The 16,515-nt window shown below is 34.1% G+C and overlaps 1 protein-coding gene across 3 annotated transcripts in view; it reads left to right on the top strand.

Annotated features, from left to right (window-relative positions):
* ATRX (ATRX chromatin remodeler) overlaps positions 1–16,515 on the top strand; it is a 311,883-nt gene that overhangs the window by 179,040 nt on the left and 116,328 nt on the right. For all 3 annotated transcript variants that reach the window (XM_042974749.1, XM_042974750.1, XM_042974748.1), the window contains 5 exons: positions 4,153–4,299; positions 4,463–4,640; positions 12,102–12,239; positions 14,035–14,210; positions 15,601–15,718. In XM_042974749.1, the coding sequence (XP_042830683.1) occupies positions 4,153–4,299; positions 4,463–4,640; positions 12,102–12,239; positions 14,035–14,210; positions 15,601–15,718 (757 nt within the window). The remainder of the gene's footprint in view (positions 1–4,152; positions 4,300–4,462; positions 4,641–12,101; positions 12,240–14,034; positions 14,211–15,600; positions 15,719–16,515) is intronic.

The raw sequence follows: 16,515 nt of genomic DNA, 5'->3' as shown, positions 1-16,515 counted from the left end.
TTTATTTTTGCTTTTGTTTCCCTTTCCTCAGGAGTCATATCTTGAAAAATGTTCCTACAGCCCGTGTCAGAGACCTTGCTGCCTGTGCTCTCTTTTAGGATTTTTATGCATTTAGGTCTCACATTTAGGTTTTCTATCCATTTTGAATATTTTTGTGTGTTGTGTAAGAAAGTGGTCCAGGTTTATTCTTTTGCATGTCGCTGTCCAGTTTTCCCAACACCATTTGTTGAAGAAACTTTTTCCCATTGGATATTCGTTCCTGCTTTGTTGAAGATTTATTGACCATATAATTTGGGGTTTATTTCTGTTTTTTTTTATTTTGTTCCATTTATCTATATTTCATTTTTGTGTCAGTAGCATTCTGTTTTCATTACTACAGCTTTGTAATATGCCTTGATGTCCGGAATTGTAATGCTTTACCTCTCTTTTTCAAGATTGGTCTGGCTATTTGGGTTCCTTGTGGTTCCATACAAATTTTAGGATTATTTGTTGTAGTTCTCTGAAAAATGTTGGTGGCATTTTGATAGGGATTGCATTAAATGTGTAGATTGCTTTGCATAGTATAGACATTTTAACAGTATTTGTGTTTCCAGTCCATGAACATGGAATGTCTTTCCATTTCTTTGTGTCCTCTTCAGCTTCATTCATCAGTGTTTTATAGTTTTCAGAGTATAGATCTTTTGCCTCTTTGGTTAGGTTTATTCCTAGTTATCTTACTGTTTTTGGTGCAATTGTAAATGGGATTGTTTTCTTTATTTCTGTTTCTGCTGCTTTGTTATTGGTGTATAGAAATGCAACAGATTTTTGTATGTTGATTTTGTATCCTGTGACTTCAGTGAATTCATTTGTCAGTTCTAGCAGTTTTTTGGTGGAATCTGTTGGGTTTTGTATATGTAGTATGTCATCTGCAAATAGTGAACATTTTACCTTTTCTTTGCCAATTTGGATGCCCTTTATTTCTTTTTGTTGTCTCATTGCTGTGGCTAGCACTTTCAGTCTTATGTTGAATAAAAGTGGTGAGAATAGACATTCTCATGTGGCTGTTTTTCTGTCTCTAGTCTTGCAGCCCATTTTCTCAGACCTCAGATTGATTTCTTCAGTGTTCTGAATGGTTGCATTATTTATCTAGCTGTGTTCAAGTGACTAGGCAAGCTTAGGGTCCCCCTGCACCTTTGGTGTCTTCACTTGGTATCCATTTGAATGATAGATATTTCTCCATCCCCTCACTTTGAATCTAAAGGTGTATTTAGGTCTAAAATGAGTTTCTTGGTAGGTAGCATATAGATGAGTCCTATTTTTTTTATCCATTTTGTCCTTTTGTGTCTTTTGGTTGAAGCATTTTGTCCAGTTACATTCAAAGTAATTGTTGATAGATAATGTATTTATTGTCATCTTATTATTTGTTTTGTGATTGTTTATGAAGATTTTCTCTGATCATTTCTTGTTTTTTGTCTCTTTCTTGTTTTTCTGATTTTCTTTAATATATTTGGATTTCTTTCTCTGTATTCTTTGCATGTTTATTGGTGGTTTTTGATACATGGTTATCATTAGGTTTGTTATAGCCTCTTCCGCATATCAGTCTATATTAAGTTGATGGTCATTTAAGTTCAAACCAATTGTTTCCTGCTCTCTTCCACATGTTTTCTGTATATGGTGCCATATTTTATATCCTTTTATTTGTTCGTTTACTGATGTTTTACAGTGATGTTCATTTTTAATGCTTTTGTGTTTCCTACTTTTATACTGTCACGTTTTCTCTCCTTTCAACTCAAAAGAGTCCCCTTTAATTTTCTTATAGGGATGGTTTATTGGTCATTAAACTCCTATAGTTTTTGTTTGTCTGGGAAACTGTTTCTCTTTCTATTCTGAATGATAGCCTTTCTGGACAGAGTATTTTTGGCTACAGATTTTTCCCATTCAGAACCTTGAAAATTTCATGCCAGCCCCTTCTGGCCTGCAACATTTCTTCTGAAAAGGCTGTTAATAGCCTTATGGGTTTTCCTTTGTGTGTCACTGTTGTCTTTTGTCTTGCTGCTTTGAAAAGTTGTTTTTTTTCCACTATATTTTGCCAATTTAATTAGAATATGTTTTGGTGTGGGTCTGCTTTTGTTCATTTTGTTGGGAGTTCTCTGTGCTTCCTTGATCTGGATATCTGCTTCCTTCCCCAAATTAGGGAAGCTTGTAGCTATTGTTTTTACAAATAAATTTTCTGCCCTCTTTTCTCTGTCATCTTCTTTTGGGGGTTATATAAATACAAATGTTATTAATGTTTGAGGGAGTCACTGATTTCCCTAATTTTGTTCTTATTTTGCATAATTCTTTTATCTCTCTTTTGTTTACTGTGATTACTTTCCATTACTCTGTCCTCTAGGTCATTAATTCATTCCTGTGCTTCTTCCATCCTACTCTTCATTCCAGGGAGCCTATTTCTCACTTTGTTTATTGAGAGTTTTATCTCTGCTGTGTTATTCTTTATCTCTCTGGTAAGGGTCTCACTCATGTCTTCCTCTCTTTTCACAAGTCCAGTGAATATCCTTTTATCGTTACTTTAAATTCTGTCTTAGGTTAATTACTTATATCTGTTTCACTTAGACCTCTGGCCTTAGCCTTGTTTTGTTCTTTCATCTGGGATAAATTTCTCTGTGTTCTCATTTTGTCTGTGTCTCTGTGCCTGTTTCACTGTGTTAGAAAAGTAAGCTACATCTCCTGTTCTTTAGGGTAATGGCCTTATGAAGAAGAGGTCCTGTAGTGCTGTGCCATATAGTATCCCATGTTCCCCAGGGTCTGTTGCTTCTGGGACTAACTCCAATGGGTGTTGCGTGTGCTTTGCTGTTTTGTCCTGGCTGCTTTATCCTTCAGGCCAGTTGTCTGCAGAGGCTCTCTTTATCTTAGCAGTGTTTGGTCCATGGTCTGAATATGGTGAGTTTTAACTAGGTGTGCTCTGGTCTGCTTGTGAAATGAGAACTGTTGCAACTGCTGCTAAAACAAGACCATGAAAACTCCTTGGTCAGGAGACATGGTGTGAGCAGGGGTTTGGGCTGGTCTGGGGGTGACTTGGAGGTGTGCTTCCAGTGGAGTGCTGTTGTTGGGGGCTTATTGTAAATAAGTTAGGTAGGGAGTGCCAGTGCTTATGCTCAGGGTCAGGACAGAGAAATGGTGCTGGCCAGTTTTTTTGTTCCTGGAGGGGTCTCTTGGTGAGTGCTGGGATGTGGTTTGAGATAAGCATATATCTTCCCCACTGTGTGCTCCAGTTGCTCTTCAATTCATTCTTTCCATGTTGTATGCCCACGGGCTGTTTGCCTTCTCTTTAAGAGCAGCACGGTGTCTTCAGAGCTCTATTTTAGCGATGACTGCTGACCTTTAAAACTTAAGCCCCGCTTTTTCTAAGAACTCATGAAATTCAGCCCCTCCCTTTCTAAGCCAGTTGCTGTGGGGATTCATTTTCCCTGTCTGCTTTACTGTGTGATATTCTGTCCCTTACCCTTCTCCGTAACCATGGCTCCCTCCCTGCCACAGCGGCCATGATCCTTTTCTGCCCTAAACCGCATCTCCACACTTCCTACTCTCTTCGATGTGGCCTCTTCTTTACCTTTAGTTGTAGAATTTATCCTACCAGGCTTTTGGTCGGTTTCTTGGGTATTTATGATGATTTGATAGTTATCTAGTTGTATTTGTGGGATAAGGCAAGCTTAGGGTCCTTGTACTCTGCTTGGATCTTCCCAAGGTATCAAGTTAGAACACTTGAAAATAGAAAAGTACTGCATAACAGAATTCTCTTCTGAATGGGTGATGGTAGCTTCTGAACATTTGTGGGGATAGACATTGTGTGGAGACCAGCGACTTCGTCATAGTTTTGGTATGGTTACTTCTTATATTCATATTATTATTATTATTATTATTGATCATAGGATCATGAAGCTTTAAGGTTAGAAGAACCTTATATATTATGTAGTCAAACTCCATCTTTTTATATATTATAATATCTCTTTCCATGTACTTTGCCTTGTTTGGAAATTGTGACCTTTGATTGGTTGCTTTATTGTTTAAAGGTAGAAGAAAACCAAGCTACTAAATCGTAAGATTGTTTCATTTATTTTAACTTTTTTACTGATATTTTAGTTGAAGATGGTAACTTAATTTGTTTTTTTGTAGGTGGTAAGTTTTCTTCATACGGTTCTTTTGTGTGACAAATTGGATTTCAGCACAGCTTTAGTGGTTTGTCCTCTTAATACCGCTTTGAATTGGATGAATGAATTTGAAAAGTGGCAGGAAGGATTAAAAGATGATGAGAAGCTTGAGGTATTATATTTTAAATATTTTCTCTTATTAAAATAACTGCAAGAAATTCATATAGTAAAAGAAAAGGATTTTTAATTATTAAGGATGCATATTTACATGGGAATAAGTAGTATTCCTACATGTCTAATAGCTACCTTTAAAAATCTTTATTTTCTCACAAAAGGTCTCTGAATTAGCAACTGTGAAACGTCCTCAGGAGAGAAGCTACATGCTGCAGAGGTGGCAAGAAGATGGTGGTGTTATGATCATAGGCTATGAGATGTACAGAAATCTTGCTCAAGGAAGGAATGTGAAGAGTAGGAAACTTAAGGAAATCTTTAACAAAGCTTTGGTTGATCCAGGTAATATATTAAGAGGCACTGAGATAAATAAGTTGAATAAAAAATTGCTGATGTTCGGTTTAACAAATAACTACTTTATTGAGCAACTGGTAAGTAGCTGGGTTTTGTTTATCCTTCAGGTTTTTTCCTTCCTTTTTTTTTTCTTAGTAAAATTTTATTAAGGTTATAGCACCCTTACTGTTGCTAGCTGTTCAGAATTCAGTTGTTGAGTCTGGAAGTGTTTGAGGTTTTTATGGGAGATCTGGTTAATAAGTAAAATTACATTAGGTGCCTATGTCACAATTGCATTTTCTTCCAGCTGTCTGAATATTAGATGATAACAAGACCTCTCTCCATACTTTGAAAACAGTTTTTAAGTTTCTTTCCCAACTTTATATCATTAGAAGAATTGCTACATGGTCCCCCCCACTATGTTTTGAAGTGTCATCACTATGGAAAGTTAATATTTGCAACACTGTCTAACCTTATGACATTAAGATCCAAATATTTAATTCTTAATTGGCACTTGGAAAAGCAGCAAGTTGTACTATTTGCAAAACTAATTAATTAAAAAAAATTTTTTTAATCTTTTTATTTATTTTTGAGAGAGAGAGAGAGAGAGAGAGAGAGAGAGAGAAACAGAAACAGAGTGCAAGGTGGGGAGGGTCAGAGAGAGAGAGGGAGACACAGAATCCAAAGCAGGCTCCAGTCTCTGAGCTGTCAGCACAGAGCCTGATGCGGGGCTCGAACTCACAAACTGCGAGATCATGACCTGAGCCAAAGTCAGACACTCAACTAACTGAGCCACCCAGGTGCCCCACAAAATGAATTAATTTTTAATTATTTGTTTTTTCCTTTTTAAACTTTATCTTAACATATCTAATTACATTAAGACACTTATTGAGGCTTTAGATGTGTGTTGAGAAAATGTAATTTTCACTGTCAGAGTAACAGTATTCTTTAGAATCCATCACTTTACCTTTTTTTCATTTATTTTTTTATATTATATTCTTTTCACAATTTTTTCAAGTACAATTCACAGAATTGTAAGATACTTAAATTATACAATGTGATGATTTGATGTATAAATACATTTGGAAGTGTTACCAAGAGTTAGATGGAAAAAGAAAGTGGCTTGCTATTCTCGCTGCCACATTAAATAATTACAGAGAAGTGAAACGAAAGAAAAGCAGAGCAAAGTTTTATTAAAGTATACTCCAAGGGAGAAGCTGGCAACTCCAGAGAGACTGAGGCCCTGAAACTCCTCAGTGTGGGCTTATATCAGTTTTTTCTTTTGGGTAGTTCCTAGGTTTGCAACATTTGAGTGACAGGCCTGGATTATATAATAATTAGCCAACTATGCATGTCCTTTTCCAATATGTATTTGAAACACCTTTATGGGGTAGGAAACCACAGCATTATTTCTATTCTAGAGACATAGGTCAAATAAGGACAAGCAGCTGCTTTCTGCAAAAGTGCAACACGCACAACAAACTTAACTCTTCCTCTGTTGGGATGTTGTAATTGCAAACTGACTGTTACATGGGTGGAATAGGGTGGTCCCTGGGTGGTCCTCGGTTGGGGCTCTCCATCAGGACGTCTAAGGTCCATACTCCTGTTGCCCATTAGCTTCCTGCCTAACAGAAGGATTCACCACTTTGAGTTACACATCTATGACCTCACATATTTACTCACCCCATTTTTTTTTTTTTTTTGGTGAGAGCATTTAAATTTTACTCTTTTAGCAAATTTTAATTCTACAGTTAAATTTAGTGTTATCAGCTATACTCACCATGTTATACATTAAATTCTCAGACCTTATTAATCTTAGAACTAAATGTTTGTACTGTTTTGCCTCTTTTTTTAGGTAATGATGTAACTAACATGCACCAAAGTAACATTGCCATTGTAAATCTAAGGCTCAATGAGTTTATCTTTCTCCCGTGATTAAAATATTTGTCTAAAAGTTCTGTGGTGGTTTTATTGTCAGAGAACTTTAAGCTAGTGAATAGTATTGCAACATATTTTTCAGAAAGTTGCTTTGGAATAGTTAAAACAACAGTGTCCAAACGCTTAATATTGTGATTTGTTCATGAGGAAATACATTTAAAAAAATTAAAGCTCATAACATGAAGAGTAACATTTGTTATTTCCATGTAAATCATTTAGTGACATTTTAAACATGTTTTACTTTAGAATAATTTTTTACAGAAAACTTGAAGTGATAGTAAAAAAAAGCTCCCATATTCCCTGCATCCAGATTTCCCACTGTTAACAGCTTGTATTGCCATGGTAGATTTGTCAAAACTAAGAAATTGATACAGTGTTGGTTTATTGTTAACTAAACACCAAACTATATTTGAATTTCACCATTTTTCTTGTTTGCATTCTATTCCAGGATCTGATCCAGGGTATACCACATTGTATTTAATTGGCTTGTCTTCACAGTTTTGTCTGGTCTATGACAATTTCTATCTTTATTTTTCATTATCTTGTTAGTCTTGAGTACTGTGCAAGTATCCTATTTTATGTTCACTAGTGTGTATTTGTTGTTTTTCTTGTAATTAGTTTGGAGTTACAGGTTTTTGAAAAAATTTACCAGAGGTGAAACACCCTTCTTATCACACACAATCATATCAGGAGTACATTAGAATGACATGACATTACTGGATCTGCTATTTTTACCTGTCCCTGTTCTTTGGAAGTCAGTCACAAAGTCTAGCTTACCCAAGTTAGGGGAAAGCTGGGATTAAGCTCTGTCTCCCTTAGTGGCCAGTATCTACACATAAAATTTGGAATTTTTCTTTAAGAAAGATTTGTCCTTTCTTTTTTATATAATCAATCATTGATTTATAGCATTATAGACTAATAATCTATTATTAGTTTATATTTTAGACTATAATGTTATTTTGCTGTTCAAATTGTTACTATTTGGCCATTGGGAGCTCTTTCACATTTGTAGATTGGTTGGTGTATCCCTTTGATATTTCATTCTTTTTGTCGTTGTTGTTTTAAGCACTTCATTACTTTCTGGTACTATAAGGTATTCCAGGCTCATGTTATATTGTCTCTGCCCCCTACCCCAGAATTAACCATTTCAGTAATGTGCCATGGTTTCTCTTATTGAAAAATAGTGTTTACAAACCAAGATCTGGTGCTTAGTAGTGTTTGTTACTACTGGAGTATCATTGCTTCTAAGTCCTCTAAGCAGACAGAAGAACTAGGTGATATGTGTACTGATCTATGTCTATGCACAAATCTATCCCTTTGTGTGTGTGTATAGAGATAAATTTGATTTTGTAATGGTGTCTTTGACTCTAATCCAGTGTCATAGGGTTCAGTTTCACCTTCTTCGTTAATCTGTTATTTGTCTTTCCAATTATGGGAATCCTGGCTCCAGCCACCTGCTATCTGTTTATTTGTTCAGTTTCATTACACAGTTTATTTGTTCAGTTTCATTACACACATAAAGTAATTTCAGAATTGTTAGCCATATTGTTTCACAGTTGTTTCTATGTGAGAAACAGATTTAACCACTATAGTACAGTGTTTATGATTGTTTTTGTCTATAGCTTAATTTATAGTTAAAACGTTATTTTCTAAAGTCACTTAGGTTAGTTTCTGTGTTTTATTATTTGTGCACATGAAAGTATATACTTTGTAATGTAGAGTTTAATGGGTTTTGACAAATGAATAGAGTTATCTCTTTATAACCTCATTACTAGCTTTTTGTTGTTGTTTAATTCATAGCACAGTTAACGTTAAGTCACGCTAAGCATTTATTCATTGTGGTAGCTTTAGTATTAATCTACATTATCTCATTTTAATTTAATGACTAGAGTTTGTTGTGGTAAAAATACACATAACATAAAATCCATTTAACCATGTTAAAGTATAATTCAGTGGCATTTAGTATATTTACAGTGTTATGTAACTATCACAACTATTTTGTTGAACCCCACAGCATTTTCATGTACCTCAAAAAGAAATTTTGTACCCATTAGCAGTCACTTTCAAATGCCCTATCACCTGGAAACTACCAACATATTTTTTGTCTCAGTGGATTTGCCTTTTGTGGACATTTCATAAAAATATTTCTGGACATTTTATAAAAGTGAAATCATATAATATCTGACTTCTTTCAGTTAGCATAAGGCTTTCAAGCTTTATTTGGTTTGTAGCATGTTATCAGTACTTCAGTCCTTTATATATACACACAATATTAATTCAAGGTACTATTTGATTTAAACAATAAAATAGGCCTAGGTAATTAAATAAAATAATGACAGATTTCCATGGTGTATTGAACTATTTCACTCAGGCTTGATTTTTGAACAGAAGAACTTTTCTTCAAGCCTCTTGCTATATCCGTTTTCAGAACTGCATGACTGCATTCTCCCTTTATTTTTTCTATTATGATTTCTAAATATAGCTGTTTTCACATCCTACCACTTCGTTCATAGATCATTGGAATGAGGTTTTCCAGAAGGTAGATATTCAGGATTATTAAACTTATGCAGAGAGAGAGGGAGACAGAGAATCTCAGGCAGGCTCTGCACTGCCAGTGCGTAGCCCGATGCAGGGCCTCGAACTCAAGAACCGTGAGATCATGACCTGAGCCCAAATCAAAAGTTGGACACTTAAGCAACTGAGCCACCCAGGCCCCCTAAAACTTCTTAAGATTTTAAAACTTTTTTATGTTAGAATGTTATGTACATTACTATCTTTGTAAACAGAATATGAATAACATCTTTTAGCTTTTTTGTTGATTCAGGGTTATTCATGAGTATATTTGCTTTTATTCTGTCTCCCTACTCTTATTCTCTAGATAGCCCTGCTAAAGAAAGGGCCCCCTTGCCTTCCATTGCCACACTAATAAATAGTTCTTTTTAAGTTAAATTATAAAAGCAATACATGTTCTTAAGCAAAATACAAACAGAAGGAAAAGGTATATATTAAAAAATAAAAGTTCATTCGTCAGTGGACACTTAGGTTGTTTTTCCATGTCTTGGCTGAACATGGGAGTGCAGATATCTCTTTGAGATAATGATTTTGTTTCCTTGGAGATATACCCGGAATTAGAAATGCTGTTTCGTATGGTAATTCTACTTTTCAATTTTAGAGGAACCTTCATAGTGCCTGCACCAATTTACCTTCTTACCAATGGTGCACAAGGGTTCCCTTCTCTTTACATCCTCACCGACAGTTGTTATCTCTTGTCTTTTTGAGAATAGTCATTCTAACAGGTATGAGGTGATATCTCATTGTGGTTTTGATTTGCATTTTCCTGGTGATTAGTGATGTTGAGGTCTTTTTTGTGTACCTGTTGCCCATTTGCATATCTTCTTTGGGTCCTCTGCCCATTTTTAAAGAAGATTGTGTGGGTGTTTTTTCAGGCATGTTTTTTATATTGCAGTGTTTAGAGTCCCAAGGCCACTCTCAGGTTTAGTAATTAACTAGAACTCATGGAACTCAGAAAAGCTATGTTGGTTATTACAGTGAAAGGATACAAATTAAAATCAGCAACAGGAAAAGTCACAGGGCATCCAGGAGAAATCCTACTGATCTGTCAGTGGAAATGTGCAGACCGCAGTTACTTCTCCCAGCAATGATGTGTAACAGTACATACAGAGTGTTGCTAACCAAGCACACGTATCCAGGCCTTGGTGTTTAGAGTTTGGGCTTGGTCACAAAGACATGTTTGACCACCCATGTGAGTGATCTTAGTCTTTACCCCTTCTAAAGGTCAAGAAGATGCCATATGGCCCAAAGGCCTTGTTGCCCCGATAATTCACCTTTTTAGACTATCTGGTGTGTGTCCTAAGCCATCCAAGTAAACAAAGACCATTTTCTTAGGCAGGATATTCCAAGTTTAGAGGTTACCTCCCAGCTGCTGAAGGCAAAGGTTGGGCAGGTTTAGTCCTTTGCTACATATATGTATACATAGATAAAATCACCCTGTTTGAAGTGGTTGTTTAAATACAAACAGCATAACATACATTCTGCACATTGCGTCTTTTTATTTAATATATTTTGGCATGTCTTTCCAGGTCAGTACATAGAAATCTATATCATTAATTTTAGTTCTGCAACATTCCATTAAATCATAATTTTATTAACACCCTTTGACAAGCTTTTAGGTTGTTTTCAATTTTCCACCATAACAACCAATGCTTCACAGAATATTTTTATGTATTTTTGGATACTTGCCGAAGTATATCTTTAGGATAAATTCCCAGAAATTGAAATAATGGGTCAGAAGGTACACTATTTTACATTTTAATAGATACTGTAAAGTTGTCTTCCAAAATGTCAGATAGTAATTTAGACGCTCACAAAGATTGTATGGGAGTACCTGTTTTAGCATACCCTCATGACACTGAATATTAGATGGTGAAAATCAGTTAAGTCACTTGTGTAAAACACAATTTTTCTTTCTTGAAAACTTTTAGGATTCAAAAGAAGCCAGTATGTAGCTTTTTAATACAAAGCTATGTGTAGATTTTTGTTTTTAGAAAGTATATTAGTAATTTTAACATGTCTTAATATTTGTGTAGCCCCATCTGAATACTGAATAATAATTGTATTATTTGGCCAATCATACTGAAATGTTTACTTTTGAAATCATGTAGAAGATGAATTTTCTCTAACGCCTAACAGATGGGGAGTAATTTGACAACTGCTTTTGTTGAAATCAATATTTAAAGTAGTATGTGTGTTAACCAGCAAGCAAATTATGTATAAACAATGCTTTAGGAAGCAATAATATGTTATGAAAGTGGATGTATTTCTTTTGAAGACGTTACTCTCAGGTGTAAGGTCTTTTATAGCTTGGAAAGTGTTCTCCCCCATCCTGTAGCCATATAACAATCAATTTATCTATCCTTTATCAATTAAATTTTCACCCTGCAAAGAGTATTAGTTATTTGGAATAAGTTGTATGGAAGATACCGCATAGCCAATTGATTTATACAGTATTTCTTAAAATGTAGCTTGAAATTTGTCTTTTCACGTATATATGAATTGCTTAGTCTTAGGCAGTTGTGTTAACTTGATATGTTTTGCTGTAATATATCTTTAGCTACTGTTTTCCAATTATTAATATATTTTGTTTTTTCAAATACCTAAAATATGTTGGAGAGATCTTTACACTCTTCTATTTTTATTTTTATATTCTTATTCAGAGAATCTTAAGTACCATCTGTAGTAGTACTTTACTGTTTTATTGTTATATTATATATAGGGATATATATAGGGATATATATATATTATATAGGGATATAATACTCTACCGTTGGGATATAATTAATACTAGTTAGTGCCACATTACAAAATACAACAAATATAGCAGCAGATAAAATATGACTGTTCTTATGAGCGTGTTGTTTTATTCCCACAAGAGGAGCACTTTAAAGGGTTAACTTATTTACTTAAATGGGTTACATTTTCAGCTTAAATGTTTTTTTCTACACATTTTTATAGGCCCCGACTTTGTTGTTTGTGATGAAGGACATATTCTGAAAAATGAAGCATCTGCTGTTTCAAAAGCTATGAATTCTATACGATCAAGGAGGAGGATTATTTTAACAGGAACACCACTTCAAAATAACCTAATTGAGTGTGAGTTAATATCTGCAGTTATGTTGTAGAGTTTTGGCATTGCCTCAGATATATTTTTGCCACTTTGCCATTTGCCTTTCTTCTGTCTAGTATAGTCTCTGACCATGATCTACATAGGTCCATCTTAGTCTTCTATGAAAGAATACCATACATTTCAAGCCGAATGCTTTGTAAATACGAATGGTAAACCACAGTCAAAAGGTGTACCATTTTGAATGTTCAAATATAAACATAGAATTTGAAATCTATAAGAATTATCAGATGTATTAATGATGGCTTTAAAAGTACAAATGCATTGGTGACTATTCAGGAGATACTGTAACAAACTATAATTTAGGGAGAGGTACTATAGGAAATTGAAAAGAAATGCCAAGTGTGAATATTTTTAGGAATGTGGAGATGCGAAAAGGAGAGCTATGTCGAATCTGTGTCAGCATAGAATTTGTTCAGACTGAGGACAGATGATGTGAACCCAGATGACTTGTGAATTTCTCTCATTTTCATATGTGTGAGAATACTTGAGGGAACAGGAGTTATATTCAGCTAATAAATTGAAATTTCCTATTTATAATCTGTTGTAATAGCTTTTTGTTATTTTTATGTTATTTCCAGCCCTTTAGTAACTTATTTTCTATTTTATTATTTGTAATACTGGTTATTACTTCCTTGTAACCTATATTTTATCTTCATTTTTTATCTGTTCCAGTTTCCCCCTTTTCTGTTACTTCATTTGTAGAAATGCTACTTCACATTGCAAAAACAATAAAACATTAGTTAGAAGAGTTTTATGATACAGTGAAGAAAGCAAACCAGTGGTGTTTGACAGTGAAATTCACAAAGAAGTATTTTTTTACTCCCGTGGAACTTTGCTTTAAGTGACAGTGCATGTAGAGTTCATTCCTAGTTCTTGATTGAACTGCACTTAATTCTCAATATTATCCATGACTTTATTTTTTAGTTTTTTTTTTTTTTTTGAGAGAGAGATGACACAAGTGATCGAGGGGCAGAGAGAGAGAAGTTGGGCTTGTGTGCACCTGAAGCAGGGCTTGTGCTCACACAATGTGGGACTCCAACTCATGACCTGAGCCAAAGTCAGATGCTGAACCGACTGAGCCACCCAGGCACCCATATTATTCATGACTTTTTAAGGGCTCTGCTATAATGATAATATGTTCTGTCTTACTTTTAATATCTAATTATATATTCTTAGAATTTTCTAAGAGAGTCCTTTGTATCCTGTAAATATCAATTTTGATGTAATAACTGCTAATTTATATTGAAATGGTGAAAAAACACTATTTCACATTGTGATCTTATATTGTATAGGACAGCTGATAACTCTATTAAGAGCTTCTGGAACTAGAACAGTTAATACAAAATTTGATATAGTGGCTTATTACCTGATTTTATTATTTTGATTCAATATATATGTTTTTTCACTAGATACCCTTGCTGTCCATAAAATCATGGTTAGAATTATAGAATACTTGTTTCATACTCCATATCTATTATAAAGAACAGGGAAGTAGAATAAAATGTTCTTAGGTATTTTTTTTAAACATTCATATCTAGAATATAGGGATGGTTTTATTTGAATTTCTCGTCTGGTTTGGAAATCCAGTTCCAGAACTGACTTATAACCAATGTTTAGTCTATACTCAGTTTACTGTTTGTTCTTTGCAGCTTAATTCTAATGCTTCCATGGCATGTGTTTTTGACATGAACATTTTATCAGGTTTATCTGAGTCCCTTTTAGCTATTATTGTCGTTAGTGAACTAATGTCTTCTCTCTTAGATCATTGCATGGTTAACTTTATCAAGGAAAATTTGCTGGGATCCATTAAGGAGTTCAGGAATCGATTTATAAATCCAATCCAAAATGGTCAGTGTGCAGATTCTACCATGGTAGATGTCAGAGTGATGAAAAAGCGTGCTCACATTCTCTATGAGATGTTAGCTGGATGTGTTCAGGTACAAATATGTTCCATATAATAAAATATCGTTGCTTTGTTAGATTACAATCCCAAGTGTTTTCTGAATTTAAACTTTGTTTTATGTTTTCTTTCCTCTTTTTTCAATATATAGTTTTATAGTTAAATCTCCTAGCGTTGTCTTCAAAAGTTTTTGAAACCTTGAACTTTCAAAAAAAGAGTTCCATTGTGAGGTTTAGAGCATACTTGATTAATTCATTTGCCAAGTGTATAGCTTCATATTTTAATATGTTAATGTTTAGATTTCTCATCTTTAAGATAGGGAGTATGTAAAAGAAACACAGCTATTATGATTAAGAAATTCCTATGCTCACCTTAATTTTATAGTATAGTGGCTTGAACCTCACTTATTTGAAATATTTGTAGGAAATGCAATTATGAATTGTGAGAGGGTCATTTTTAACAAAATCCTGAAGAAACAGTTTTATTAATTTGAAGTAATAAAATAACCTGAATGGGTTAGTTAGTACTGTTTACATACAGATATTTAGTGAGTCTCTATTGGTGAGTGAATAAGTAGAGTTTGAGCCAGCAGTTAGTAGATCTTAAGATCCGCACATTTTCTTCAGACACTAGATATTAATCATAGCCACAAAGATGTAACAAATCTTTAGAGATAGACTGTGCTTCTGGCTGGATATTCTTTTTTTTTTCCCTGGCTGGATATTCTACCATCATATACGGCAGTCGTTCTGTTTGTTCAGGTTAGCCACAGGTACTAGCAACTCCTCTGTTTCTGTATTGCTGCTGCTACCTAGGCAGTGTTTTCCTGGTTTAGTAGTCATTTGTATCTAGCACATTCCTGTTTGTTATTTCTTGTTCTTATAATTAAATGGTTTCAAGGGTGTTTATACATGGCTTGCTTTCTCAAGTGGGTAAACAGTTCCCCTAAAGTTATGTGTTATTCTCTGGTATATTGGCACATCTTACCCGAAGGACAACCCAGACTGCATCAGACTTTGATTCATTGTTTTTAGTGTATGATTAAAGCAAGTCTTTTTCTTAACACTGCCTACTATATCCCCTTCCCACGTTTTTTCTTTCTTTTTTCTATATAGAGGAGACATTTGAAAACATAAATTACTTGGTTGGTAATATGACCACTTCAATTAAAAACCTGCCTGGTGTGTTGCAGTCTCTTATTACCAATACATCATATTGTATAGTCATATGAAATATAATCATTACAATCATATGATGATCATTGTGTGATTAAAGAGGGTAAATATGTTTAAGAAAATGCTTTCTTGTATGTTTGGTACCTGTTTATGCATATCTTTTAGTTGCAAGCAATGATAATTCTTTGAACAGTCAATTCCTTTCGTATATTTAGGTTAACTAATTTTCATTATCTTTCTTGTTAATTACAGAGGAAAGATTATACAGCGTTAACAAAGTTCTTGCCTCCAAAACATGAATATGTGTTAGCTGTGAGAATGACTCCTATTCAGTGCAAGCTCTATCAGTACTACTTAGATCACTTAACAGGTAACAAATATGCTTAGTTTATTTTTATATTTTCTCTAAAGACATTCTTTTTCTGAAGGATGTTGTTTTAGTAATTTTACCATGTCATTTGTGTTTTTTTTTTCCAGTTGTGCATTTGAATAACATGGGTATGATTATTTTGTAAAAGCACAAATTATTTCTAATTTAAAAAACACTAAATTGTCAAAATAAACTAAGAAACAAACTGGTGAAAAAAACATACACAGTATATTGAATAATGCTCTTAGCTTGTAATGAGCTTTATTTCAGGAAAATTATTAGTGACTAATGTAAAAGAAAATATATAAAAGTCCAGTGTATTATTTAAAAAATTGAACCACAATAATAAAAGGCAAAAAAAGCAAAATGCAAGGCAGGACATATATTATGCTCCCAACATTATAATAAAAATATACACAAATGCCTAAAATACACCAAAATGCTTGACAGAAATTGTTTTTGGTTTTATAGTTTTTTGGTGGTTTCATTATGAGGATCTTTTAGATAAGAATACTTCTTATTCTTTTCTATGGGCTTTTAAAAAATACAATGGATAGGTATTAATGTTATCATCAATAAGCTCATGTGTCTGTGTGTGTGTCCCTGACTGTGTGCCTAGGGTTGTCACTGTTCACAGAGCAAAACCTAGCCTCTGGTCTGAAGTGAGGTTTCTTATTTCTTAGGCACTTCATTCTGGTAACTTTCGCTAAGTGATATGTTAGGTTTATTTAGGTGATACAGGTTAGAAAGTACCCATTAGCCATTGTGAATAAAATAATTGATCAAAAAAATAATAG

Source organism: Panthera tigris, chromosome X (genome assembly GCF_018350195.1).
Source record: "Panthera tigris isolate Pti1 chromosome X, P.tigris_Pti1_mat1.1, whole genome shotgun sequence".
In the NCBI taxonomy this organism is placed as follows: Eukaryota; Metazoa; Chordata; class Mammalia; order Carnivora; family Felidae; genus Panthera; species Panthera tigris.
The sequence above is the reverse complement of the archived record's forward strand: the minus strand, read 5'-3'. Positions and strand labels throughout refer to the sequence as shown.